We start from the raw sequence: 12,681 nt of genomic DNA on the forward strand, positions 1-12,681 counted from the left end.
ATGATTTGTGATCTTCACTGGTGTCCATGGATTACACAAAATCCTTTCCACCTTTATCATGGTAGGGATACGGGTGGGGTCATTTTGACCCCACAAGATAGCACAAGGGATAAGCTCTTGATGTTTGGTTTTTTTCTCCTTTGCAGAGATTCGCTGTTATACCAAGCCAAATAAAAAAAAAACATTTCAAATGTTCTGAACTGAATACAGAAGAATTCACCTGACAGCAAAATGTAGCTCATCTCAGTGTTTCAAGGTATTATTTCCAGAAAGTTCCACTCACGAAACAATCAATCAAACAAAAGCCGCATGAATAATCCTCCAAGCAAGACTCAGACACTCCAGAGTTAAGAAGTTTATCTTTATTGGCATCAGAGGCTTTTGGGTCGATCTGAACAAAAACAGACATAAGTAGAGCTGATTAGATTAAAAACCACCGACAATAAAATGACTCTCTCTTACTTGCATAAGAGTTTGGCTGCAAAGAAAGCAAAATAAAACACTTCTCGACCAGTAAAAAGTTTTAGAAGTGCAGGACAAAAAGGTTGAAGTCCAGCCGTTCTGCTTAAATACTGTACAATATCTTTGTCCGTGGTGACCCTCCGGACGCCGAAAAACACGTTGGCGCATAAAATCTACGTCAAAACAAATGCGTCGTCCCATTTTTTATTCCAAAATCCTTCATTAGAAGAAGTCGTCATGGAGATGATCCCGATCAGTGCTTTTACAGAACTTAAATACGAGAAAGAAAGAACGCACAACAGGACTTTTTCAAGTTGTGTCAGTAAACAATCAGAGCAAAACAGGAACATAGAAATAAAATGGATGAGCAGATGCCACATTAGAGCATCTTTGGCTACATTAAAACAAGCTGCAGAGCCCAGCACTTTAAGATTCATTTAGATGTCACTTCCACAGTTTTGAGGGGTTATTTTGACCAATCGGACATCTTTATGCTGTGTTGAGTTACAGCCACACAAAGCAGGACACTCTTCCTTCACAGGATCATTTCAGAGAACTAACTGTTGACTTTTCACCGATTCTCACCATAGAAGTTTTTCTTTTCTATATTTTGTATGATTTCATTGGCTTCTGATGATTATATTTTACAATGACGGCCAAAACTTGAAACTCAGCATCTCAGAAAAACAGCTTGAAGACTTTTACACGAGTGAGGTCATTCAAACCACCGCCACTGATCTCCTGGACCTTTAACGGACATGAGATCACCTCGAAATCCCAGAGAAGAGAGGATTTAACAGCAACTGGGATGATGAACCTCCTAACCAAGAAGGACGGGACACCAGAGCTCGTCGTGACACAAGCCGGTCGCTGGACCTCCAGGAGGCTGGAGGTCCAATGAGATGGAAACAGTTGGAGAAGAAATGACAACTGCCACTGTGTTTTATGAAGTCAAAGGTCAGCAGAACCCCAGGCTGAATAGAAATGCTGGTTTCATTTCCTAAGCAGGATTTTGTTCCTTCCTGCTTTCTGAGATGCTGAAAATGGGGATTTTATTATCTGTCATATCTGTCATTCAAAATAAACCAAACCAGATATCAATCTGGGTGTGATGTCGTTTTAGAAGAACGCACCAAACACGGGATCTTAAAGGTGCATTTAGTTTTCTTCTTCTTTTTCTACAGTTTGCTAGCGCACCTCCACCTCCTACGGCTGGAAGAGGCTTGGTACGAAATGTCAAAGTGTTGCAAATGTCGTGAATCTTTCTCCAGGCTTTTTCTTTCACAGCTCTATTCCGATATATGAAAGAGTCGCTGTCATAGAATTCCGTCCAAACCGCAGTCATTGACACTGTGAGCAATCTTCCAACGGTTGGAACTTCTGTGAACTAAAGGGACGCCATGCATGGATCACTACTAAATCAGAGTCCCTGATTGGTCGAAGTCCGACCAATCAGGGACTCCGAAGTCCGAACTTTCAATGGCTGCGATTATTGTGCGTAAAGCTCAAAAACTGTCTTAACCCTAGAACACTTTTGCTATAAAAAGTTACTCCATCACTTTTGCCGGGTAATTTGTATCTCATATGATGTACCCAAACAAAAAGTACTTGTCATAAAAAAAAAGAATAGATCAAACCATGACAACACATGATAAATTATAGTGGTTTTCTTTTATTTACAAACTGGTATGTGTAACAAGATGAAAAGAAAAAAAAAAAACAACCCAGGAAGTTTCTAAAAACTTGCTCAAAAATTACTGAAATATTTGGAATTTGAGAACAGAAATTTCTAAAAAATAATAAAATGAGACTAGAAACTTGGTCTTTGGTCCACCTGTTCCTGGGACAACTGAGACTTCCCTGGTGAAGGCACAGACTCCTCCACACGCAACATTTTGAAATTCATGTCAATAGTTTTGCTTGGGCGAAAATCACCAAGCGACAGTGCTCTAGGGTTAAACAGCAGAGTTCTGAACGCGGGAGCCCGAAATGACACATTTACATTTTCATTTGGGGGCGGCCGCCTGAGCGCGCGTTCCCGAGGGCGATGTGGACGAGGCCTGAAAGGGATTGGACAGGATCCAAAGATGGATGGACGGATGTTCTTTTCCTGAAGATGAGGAGACTCTGGTTTGTGTGACAATAAAAACAAAGATCCCTGAAATGTGCTGGGCTCCACATCACACGGGACAGAACACCAGTGGAAACCGTCATGTAAGAGAATACTTTCAGCAAAAAGATTTAGCTGCAACTTTTAGGAAATAAAAACACATCCGTGCCCTTTTATAGCAGCACTCTAAACTAAATCCTCTATTCAGCTTCAGTCTATAGTTTCTCCGCATGCTTCTTAAACACAAGTGTCAGTCTGTGTTAGAAAATCCTTTTTTCATGGGTTTCAACCTGCAGCTAAATTAACTTTAGAGATGCTGAAAAATATTCAAACAAAGGGTAACAATAATATAGAAGCTCAAGTTTGTTTGTAGAAAAAAAATATGGGAGGAAACAACACATTTCTGGTTCATAACATTTTTTTTTCCAGTTAAAGCTGCAAACCATGAACCTTTTCTCCTGGTTGTCGATTTTTTTAAGCTTAAAAATCAGAAAGTGCAACTTCGAATGCTCAAATATAAATAAATAAAACAGTTATTCTATTTTTTGTTCTTTTAAGATTTTTAACTTAAACTGAAACAAAAAACAAAGACAATGTAAAAAATAAGCCAAGGTTGAACAGAAGCTTTGGACAACTGCAGAACTAAGAAGTGGGGAGGAAATAAATGTAAGAAAAGCTGTTTTTCTGACAGGAAACAGTGGATTCTAAAGGCCGTCTAGGTTGCATAGAGATGCTAAAAGCTAAAGGTGACATTATGTCTTACAGTTTCTGCAGGAATAAAGCACAAGAGGGAAGAAGGGGATTACCTGGGAGGGGAAGGCAACAACAAGAGAACGGGGTTGCAGGAGATTATTGCGCCTTTGTATCATACAGTAGTAGCCACAAAGTCCCTTTTTAGATTAAAAAAGGCTTTGCTTCTTACACGGTCATGGAGGGAGAAATGATACAAATCTTTTATTTACATCGACATGCTAAATATTTGGAGGGAAAGGGAAAAGAAGTTTAGAGTCTGGAAATGAAAAATTCAAAACTTGTGATCCTGGAGTTTAATGTCAAAAGTGAACTGAAAAGAGAAAAAAACAACAACTAAAGAATTTGTTTTCTTTAGGGAGACACCTTCTCCCTATGGTTAAAAAGCAAAATCACCATTTTTTATGTTTGTTTGAGTAGCTTTTGGGTTTATTACAATAAAACTGCAGACAAATGAACAAAAACAAGATTAATTTTTTACATACAACTAAAAATCCTAAAATCTCATCATTGAAATGTTTTTTTTTTCCCTTTTTAACACAGATTATGCAGAACACCTTCATGATTTATTAGAAAACCTGATTTTGCTTCAAGACACAAAATGTAGCCTCTAATGTTTAATAAACTTTAATGCTTTAGGTAAATGCTTTAAAGAACCTTTTCCTGCAAAGCTTTATTTTCATTTTATTCATCAGAACTTTAACAAACAAAGAAATGTAGCTGTCGGCTCAGGTTGATCGTTTCTGCACATATAAAGCAGCATTTCTTGTGCTTTTGTAAACAAGTTGCCAAATTGGTCAAATATTTTGTTTTCCTGTGGCAAAAAAAGACAAAGAAAATCAGATTAAGACTAAAGTAGACCTTCCAATGAATCCGTGTTGTTTACAGCGTCGTCTTTTCTCGTGTGCGGCGTACGTTACGTGAGGGTTTGTGCGTGAAGGTGGGGAGGGGGGACTTCTGTTGCCCCTGACGCAGGAGCTGAAGGGGCTCAGAACACCAGAGCACCACGGCAGGATGGAGCGCTCTGACCTGCAGACGGACGACAACGGCGGGCGTTCTGTCGAAGGAGGCGGTGGCGGCGGCGTCCCGTCCGTTCTCAGGTGTTCTGGTAGGGCAGGTGGAAGCAGTCGGGGCTGTCGTCGTCAGGCGACCAGAAGGACGACGGCCTCTTGTGGTGCAGCTCTCTTCGGACGCAGCGAGGACACGGCTGAGCTTTCTGCCGACACTCTGTGTGGAAAACGGCGCCGCAGAGGTCGCAGCTGGAAGCACAGACACGCAAAAGTCTGTTGAGTGACAACTCTACAGCGCAAAGGCGAACGTTAGTGCCTGTCCTATGCCGTTTTTGTTTTACACTTAATTCAATCAAATTGCATTTAAAGAAGAGTTGTGAGTCTGTACTGAGGCTTCTATACGGTGAGCTGGTCCGCTTGAGTCGTTGCAAACGCCAAACGGACAGGAAGTCCTAGTCAAGAAGAGGGAGTTGAACTTTTTTGAAATAAAACCCCTTAAATGGTTCATGGATAAGGTCTTTTTTTTCCCTCTGCTGTCAGTTGCTATGGTGACAAACAAATTTCCCATGTGTGGGATCAATAAAGTATTTCTGATTCTGATTTATCTTTGCGTGAACTTGTGATGTCACAAGTTTAATGACGGCACCTGAACGTGCGACTTCTAAACATCCCAACTGAGCTATGATGTCAGCCTGTTTCCACCTGTGCTGCTACTTTATGACCGACTGAACTTCATTTCAAAACTGATAAAGTTTTACTAACTTTGTTTGTCCTGTGGTGAGACAGAAACTGTCCTACCACCCTACCATTCTGTTGTCCTGCTGGGCTGTTTTCGGGGTCGTTCCCCGTGTGAAACTCTTTCACAGTGAACTGGTGCGATTCACTCCAACGTGAACGCAGATCGACTCCTCATTCAACCGAGAAAACATAGACAGGAAAATAAAACGACTAAATCGAAGACGAGCCAATCACTGAGGACGAAGAAAAACATCCCGCCAGGAAATATGAAGAAACCACAAATACACTTAAATGTTAAAGATCCACTCCAATCATCTTTTGATCTATTTTAAAAGCGTTCCCAGTGGCATTTTATTTATGATTATACCGTGTTAGCCAAAATCAAAAAAACCTTGTGTGTGGCTTGTCTATTGTTGGTCCATAATAAGCTTTTTTGTTTTTAGACAGCATTTTTCTGTCTGCTACTGATTCACAATGATTGGAATAAAGAAGTGATCGGAAATGCAATTTTTTCAGCTCAGTTTTTTTTGTAAATGTCCTCCATCATTCTGGTTGAAGCATTCCAGAACACTGAACACCAAAACACAGTTTTCATTAAAGGGAGTCTTTAAGAGAGTTCCCAAAGTTATTGCTGCAAGAAAATATATAATAATAATCAATCTGAACCTTGAAAAACGAAACATTTTCTATTATTGCTGCATTGTTATGGGCAGTCAGAAGTGTCCAGAAGCTGCAGCTGTTATCAGTTCACACCTTCCTCTTCTTTATGACTCACAAGACAACTCAACAGCTGGTTGTTGTGTGTGTGTGTGTGTGTGTGTTTATGAGAGATCACAGCTCAGCAGGTCCAGATCAGCTCCTATCTCTCCACTGTCACTTTTCAGTGATGTACAAACGACTTCTGGACAATGTAAGAAAATCCTCACACACACACACACACACAACACACACACAACCTGTCAGTTAGTGTTGTTAACAAACAGCAGGCTCATTCTTGCTGCTGTAAGTGTCACGTACTCTGGTTGTGAGACAACAAAGGGTCGTCTCATCAGGCTTCACCTCTTCATGAGCAAACGTACCAAAGAAACTCAATGTTTTGCATTTTATCCTTCTTTAGCCTACTTTCTTTTCCTGCCGTTGTTAGTGTGGATAATATCTACAGCTGAACGTTTTTGATAAAATGTTACCGGTTTTGTTCCTGAGAATCAGAGAACAGCTATGCAGTTAGGAAGATCTTCTGTTCGTGCCACTCAAAAAACAAAAACTGCATTCTTGCTGCACATATTCATGAGTGCACTGCAAAAACGGAATCTTCAGAAAGTAAGAAAAAAAGAAGCCCTGCTTCAAAAAAAAAAGGTCTTATTTTGTGTCTTGCAAGAAAAATGATCTTACCAAAGTTTTTCAACAGCTAAATAATCATAGTTTTGGAGAACAGGTCCAACATTTCCTTCTCACTTTATGATCACTAACTTTCTATTAGAAGTCTATTAAAACTTTCTCTTAACATAAGATTTTTTTGGGGAGTCTTTTTTTTAAACCCCATTGACATATTTTTTCTGCTTTTTTAAATAAAATCTGTCAATGGAGTTGGAATTTTTAGTGTAATTTCTATTGGGTCTGCTTTTACAGTGTATGCGCTTCCCATTGGATGATGAAGGTCAAAAGAAAGAAAAACATCAACTTGATAAGTATGCATGTTATGATCAATGCAGAAGAGTTGAAGTGTGGCGTGTCTGCGTGGACTTAGGTCGCTCCGCAAAAGATCCGATTTAAGATCAGATTTCTTTGTTTTGGATTTTTTTTTTAGAATTAAATTCTGTTTCATTGTATTGCACGGACTGCCAAAGAGCTGAAACGTTGCCTTAAATCTCAGTTCCTTGAGATGGCGAGACAAGGCTGAGTACCTTCGGGTGGCGTTCTCCTGGAAGGGGTAGATGACCTGGCCGTCGTGGCAGAGCTCGCAGATGAAGCCTTTCTCCCGACACAAGCTGCAGCTGAACACGTGAGCGCTGGCGAACTTGATGACCTTGGTCAAGAAGGGAGCTAGCTTCCCATCGATGACCTTAAGGAGGAGGAGAGAAGCGTTTAAGTGAGGGGCAAGTTAAGCAAAGATGCCCCCAGATGTTATCAGTGAAATGGATTCAAATTAAAAACCCAGAAAAAAAAATAAACAAAAAAAAGTCAGATTATTGTGGTCATTAATTAGATTAGAATAGGACAATTAAAGAACATTTTCAGAACAAAAAATTCCAGCAGTTCTCTAAAAATGATAATAAGTTGCAACATTTTCTTCTCCCTTTAGGATCACCAACTTCCTACGATTTGCATCATTTCAGTTTGACACACTGTGATCCTGGTTAATGAATTAGCCCATTTCATTTCTGCAAAAAGACATTTTAATAGAGCAATCAATATATTTCCTCTATTAGACAGCAGCTGACAGAATCTGACCAGTCCTGTTGAACTGAAGGACCAAATCCAGGTTCACTCTAAAGATCAAACAGTGTGAGAAAAAAACGCCTAAAGGAAGGAGCTCCAGCATACGCACAACGTCTGTCTTCCACTGAGTTTTGAGCAAAATGTTTCTTTATAAATGAACATCCTTCAAAAGTAAAAAAAAGAAAGGAAAAAGACAATCTGCATCTCACCCTTACGTGTAGGGCTGCGCGATATGAGGAAAACCTGCGATATTGGTGATCAATATTGCGATGATGATATAAATTGCGATACATGAACAAATAGCAAAACAACCATCATCAACAAGACATCATTTCTATTTCACTGCAATAGTTTAAAAATTATAACCCAAATGATCATCATCTACATAGGAGGCGAACATCAAGCACAAAAGGGCTTCATCTGATTGGTCAACAACGTCCATCAGTCTGGTCAAATGCATAAAGGGATTTCATTGATTGGTTAAATACTTCAAGCTGCCATAAGATTGTTTTAGCACATTTAAGGGAACCATTTATTGTATTTTCCGATGACTTTTCTGATGCGTACTGCACAGCTTGATATCGCGATAACGATACATTTGCAATTTATTGTGCAGGCCTACTTACGTGTCAAGTGTACGCTACGACATGTTACCCGCAGCATGCCCATAGAAATAAAAAAAAGGACATGAATATTTTCGCTGTACGGGCTCACCAGGCTAACTACGACCTAGCTTTTTCCTGTGGGCCACCTAGGCGCCTAGTACAGGTTTGTCTCTTTTTTGCCCTAAGACAGCCGTATTCACCCCAACGGTTGTGACAAAGGCATATGAAAGGACATCCCTACCAACCACAAGCTCACCAGGCCGAAGATGCATGGACAGAACAGGAAGATGTAAAAAGGAAGAGTCCCTTTGGGTTTGTGGAGAGAAGAACTTTTGGATCGTACACAGATGATCGTGTGTGATCATCGGTGCAATTATGAAAAACAAAACACAAAAAAAGCAACAGGGATCAAACTGCAACCAGGAGAGCAAACTGGAAGAGAAGACAACAAGGCTGTGGGGGGCCACCGGGTGGGGGTGGAGTTGTACTGTTGCAGCAGACTGTGGACAACTGCACTGACAAGAGAAGAGAAACGGAAAAAAATTCTGTCACGTTAGGAAGAAAAATAGAGCCGGCAGAAACGTAAGAGTGAGAGAAGACAGCAGAATCTGAAAACAAAACTTCAATAAAAAAAAGAGTGAGAGAGATCCAACAAGCATGAGATCTGGAGAGAGAGAGCCAAGAGGCTGTATTCAGATACAAGTGGTTCCACCTGGGAGGGCTCTGGATCTCCCAATTACAGCCTCCTTCATGCTGTTTGCTAGACAAGGAGAGGACAAGAGGAGGATGTGAAGAGGAGAGAGGAGGAAGAACCCCCACACACAGATGAAGAGGAGGACCTGGAGATGGTAGGACACTGAAGGGCACGAAGCACAGCCAGAATCGGTCACCACCCACGCTTTGTAACGCAACACGGAACCCCAAAACTTTATAAAAAAAAAAACTTTTCATATAACTGAGGGGTTCTGTAGATGTCCAGGGGGGTGCGTGGCAGAGACATACATGCCCCCCCCCCCAAACCCAGACACAGTCCCGGCCAGCCCAGCCCACGAGACGAATGGCTCTCCTGATGGGGGCTGACAGGCTCAGTAATTAAGGCCCCCATAATTGGACTGGGCAGAGTCAACCGAGTGGCAGCACCGCTCCGGTGACTAACTGGTTCTCCAGAGGGACGGCGGCAAAGGGAGGCCAAACAAATTTGAAGGGATGGATGTGGGGTGGCGGAAATAAATGGGTAAAAGGTGACATTAAGGGGGGGGGGGGGGGTCGTTTAAATTCAGCTTCCCGCATGTAAATAAATGCGGAATGAAGATTTTGGAACAAACCTATAATGATAAAAAAAAAAAATGTCTTCCGACATAACAGTCTTACTGCCTCTATAAATCCTCACTGACCATCTCATCAACCATAGGAAAGTAGGGCAGACCAGCAGGGACACATTGAGGCAGACATTGCGGTTACAGCCTCCAACATGAACAGGAACAGTGAAGCCAAACGCCAATGGCTGTCTTGGGAGTCGTAGCAGGTCAGTATATCTGCCAGAGCCTCAATGGCTGCTCGGCGTGGAGCAGAAATAAACCAAACAGCCTCCATATAGAGATGTTCAAGTTTAAGTTTTTTTATCACCCACTCTAATCATCTTTTGATCGATTTTAAAAGCATTCCCAGTGGTCCCAACTCTGATTATGTCGTTTGTAGACAAAATCCAAAAACCTGTGTCTTTGTCTAGGACATAGTTTCTGAGAGCTGCTGTGGTTTATAAGAAATCTTTCTCTCTCTTGGCACAGAGAAGCCCCGACCGCCCCTTCCCATCGCCCAAGACTGAGCTCTCCATTTTCAAGCTCTCCAGCTAGCTTACAGCCGCTCACACCCCCAACTAGAGTCGTCCGGGGGACGAAGGTATTCCACCGAAACATGTTTGACAAAAACAAACCGTGTCTGATAAAAAAAAAAATTTAAGAACTCAGCCACAAGAACATGTTACAAACACCAAAAACACAACACTGTTTTATTTGGGTATAAACTATGGATTTTGTGACCATAAGTAAAGAATCTTCTAACAAAAAACAAAATTATGTCATCAAGGAAAATAGGTTTATAATCTAGTTTAATCTACAATCTTAAAATAAGGTCTTTTTGAGTGAATTGTTAAGCCAGGTCTGCATATAAAAGATAACCTATTGTCTGGAATAAAAACCGTTTACTTTGGATCTTGACTTAAGGGGTTAAAATTTGATCATAAGTCATTTCTTTCTTTCTTTCTCGGCTTGCAGCACTTTAGAGTCAAACCGAAGACACAGTTTGGTCAAAAGGAAACATCTAAAGTTTCATAATAAGTCCCAATAAAAATACAATCAATGACTTGACTTTTGAGACAAACTTGACAGTAAAGACTAAAAGTGACTTGTATGCAACTAAACATTTATTTTTGATAAAGCTGTCATTGGGTAGTTGTTTTTGAGGTTTTTGTAAATGATGCAGTTACAGAATTATTATTATTATTATTAGGCATAACATATATCGTAATAGTGTACATAAGTTCTTACTTTTTTACCTTTTTCTATTTTTGCACATTTTTGTATTTGTATACTTGCACATTTTGGAACTCCGCTCACTTTTGCACTTTTCCCTGTTCTCACTTTTATATCAATATCTTATCTTAATATTAGATTTATGTTTATTTGGCAACAGTTTTTTCTTCTTCTTAAAGAGTTTGAATTTCCTTCACAAAAGTTAATTTCCCGAAGAAATACTCTTTATTAAAGCAAAAACGGAAAAAGATAAAAAAAACAATTAAATATTCATATCAATTTTTGTCGGTTTTCAAACATTTAAAAGGATTAGCTTATTGTTTTGAATGTCTAAAACTTTATTGTACTCATCTGTTTTATTATTTAAACAGATTGAATCACGTGAAACATTTGTTCTAAATGGGGAATTCCTGTTTCTGATCAATTTCTGATCAAATATGGTTTCTTTTCTTTATCAGACAGGATTGACCTTTTTCTTCCACTCTAATGAAGAAACCAGCAGTTGATGCCCCAATACCATCCAACACCACACTACTGCTAATGTGTGAATTATAAATACAAACATTTACTAAGTATTCACAAACCGGACATTGAATAGTGTGCAGAGCAACTCTTCGCATGTCTGACCCTCTTTTTCTTTTGCTGAAAACCCTGCCTAAACATACACACACTGTCCAGCTCCTCCTCCACGCACACACTTAAACTCCTCCCCCTTCAGGCGTCCTCCTAAACTCCTCTGCCGCCAACTCAACCTCCTCCTTCACTGCATGCAGAGTCTTTGTCTTTCAAAAGCTCCTAATCCTCCAAAACTGCTTTTTAACAGCCGTTGGTACCCCCCACCATCACACACACACACACACCCTCACACACACACATACACATACACACACACACACACACACACAAACTATCACCCTCAGCACCAATGAGGAGAACACAAGAAGCCAGCTGGGATTACATGGCTGGAAAGTTGGGATAACACACTTGTCTTTAACACACACTCCGTGTGAGGAGCTCTGGTTGAAGCTAGAATTTGTCACTAAAACAGGAGCTTTTTTTCTGTTATATGAATCAAGAAGGAGGATTATTACCTTTTCTATGTCCTTCATAGGTACTTATTGTTTTTTTCTACATTTAAAATACACATCAAGACAAAAATTTTCAGTTTTAAAGCAGAAGAGAAAGAATCCTGCACTCTTATTTGAATCTTCACTGTTAGCTGCATGGCTTGGGTCTTGTTTTATGATGAAGGTCTGTGAGAACCTGGAACCCTTCCTCAAGAGGTCTCCATGCGGCCTGGACATGTGTGAGAGCGGAGGAATGCCTGGCAGAAAGGGAATGCCACGGTGTCGGTGTGCACATAAACGCCTCTCGCACAAAAAAACCCATAGAAACCATGGTCTAAGTCAGCAGAGGGAAAAAGGGCAGAGCGTCCTTAGACAAACACATATGGCTTCTACTAAATAAACCGCTTCCTAATGGGGGGGCATGGGCGGAGGCTGTTTGTGAGGAGCTAAAAAGACGAGTGGTGTCCGGGCTTTCGCCGGAGGAGCCCGGCTCTCGCTGACCTCTGAGCTGGAACAATAAAAGCCACGCTGATGAAGTGCATCATTTTATTCAGGAGGAGAAAGAAAAGAAACAAGCTTGTTAATATGGAAAACCAATTAGGAGGCGAAGTACTCGAGAATCTCCCAGAGAGAGGAGGAGGGGGGGAGGAGGAGGAGGACAGGGAGGCGAGAGGACTCCTCCAAAGGCAGGATTCAAATCTATTGTTGGATTTAGAGCCCAATCTCTAGTTTTGTGGTTTGCAACGCTGTTGTAAAGGTTTAGCAGAGACACACCAGGCACGCATGTTTGCTGAGCGTGTGTGAGGCCGAGGGCATGTTGGGAAGAATGGAGGGATGTCACGCTTTGTTTTTCTGCCTGTTGATTCTGAATGTGACCAATTAGTGAAGCAGAAAGACACAGAGTGTGGGAGTGGAGGAGGAGGAGGAGGGTCCAGTCTCTTTCAGCGTGAGAGTCTGAGGCCGAGCCCC

General features: G+C 40.9%; 1 protein-coding gene across 5 annotated transcripts in view; it reads right to left on the reverse strand.

The window, feature by feature from the left end:
• Positions 1-347: 347 nt before the first annotated feature.
• Positions 348-12,681, reverse strand: part of plekhm3 (pleckstrin homology domain containing, family M, member 3) — a 43,250-nt gene continuing 30,916 nt past the window's right edge. For 4 of the 5 annotated variants that reach the window (XM_011489277.4, XM_023950732.2, XM_078939681.1 and 1 more), the window contains 2 exons: positions 6,975-7,132; positions 348-4,581 (listed from right to left, as the gene is read on the reverse strand). In XM_011489277.4, the coding sequence (XP_011487579.1) occupies positions 4,419-4,581; positions 6,975-7,132 (321 nt within the window). In that variant the 3' untranslated portion in view covers positions 348-4,418. The remainder of the gene's footprint in view (positions 4,582-6,974; positions 7,133-12,681) is intronic. The other variant, XR_013652789.1, reaches the window with a different exon arrangement.

Source organism: Oryzias latipes, chromosome 21 (genome assembly GCF_053564925.1).
Source record: "Oryzias latipes strain Hd-rR chromosome 21, Olatipes_Hd-rR_3.1".
Lineage (NCBI taxonomy): Eukaryota > Metazoa > Chordata > Actinopteri > Beloniformes > Adrianichthyidae > Oryzias > Oryzias latipes.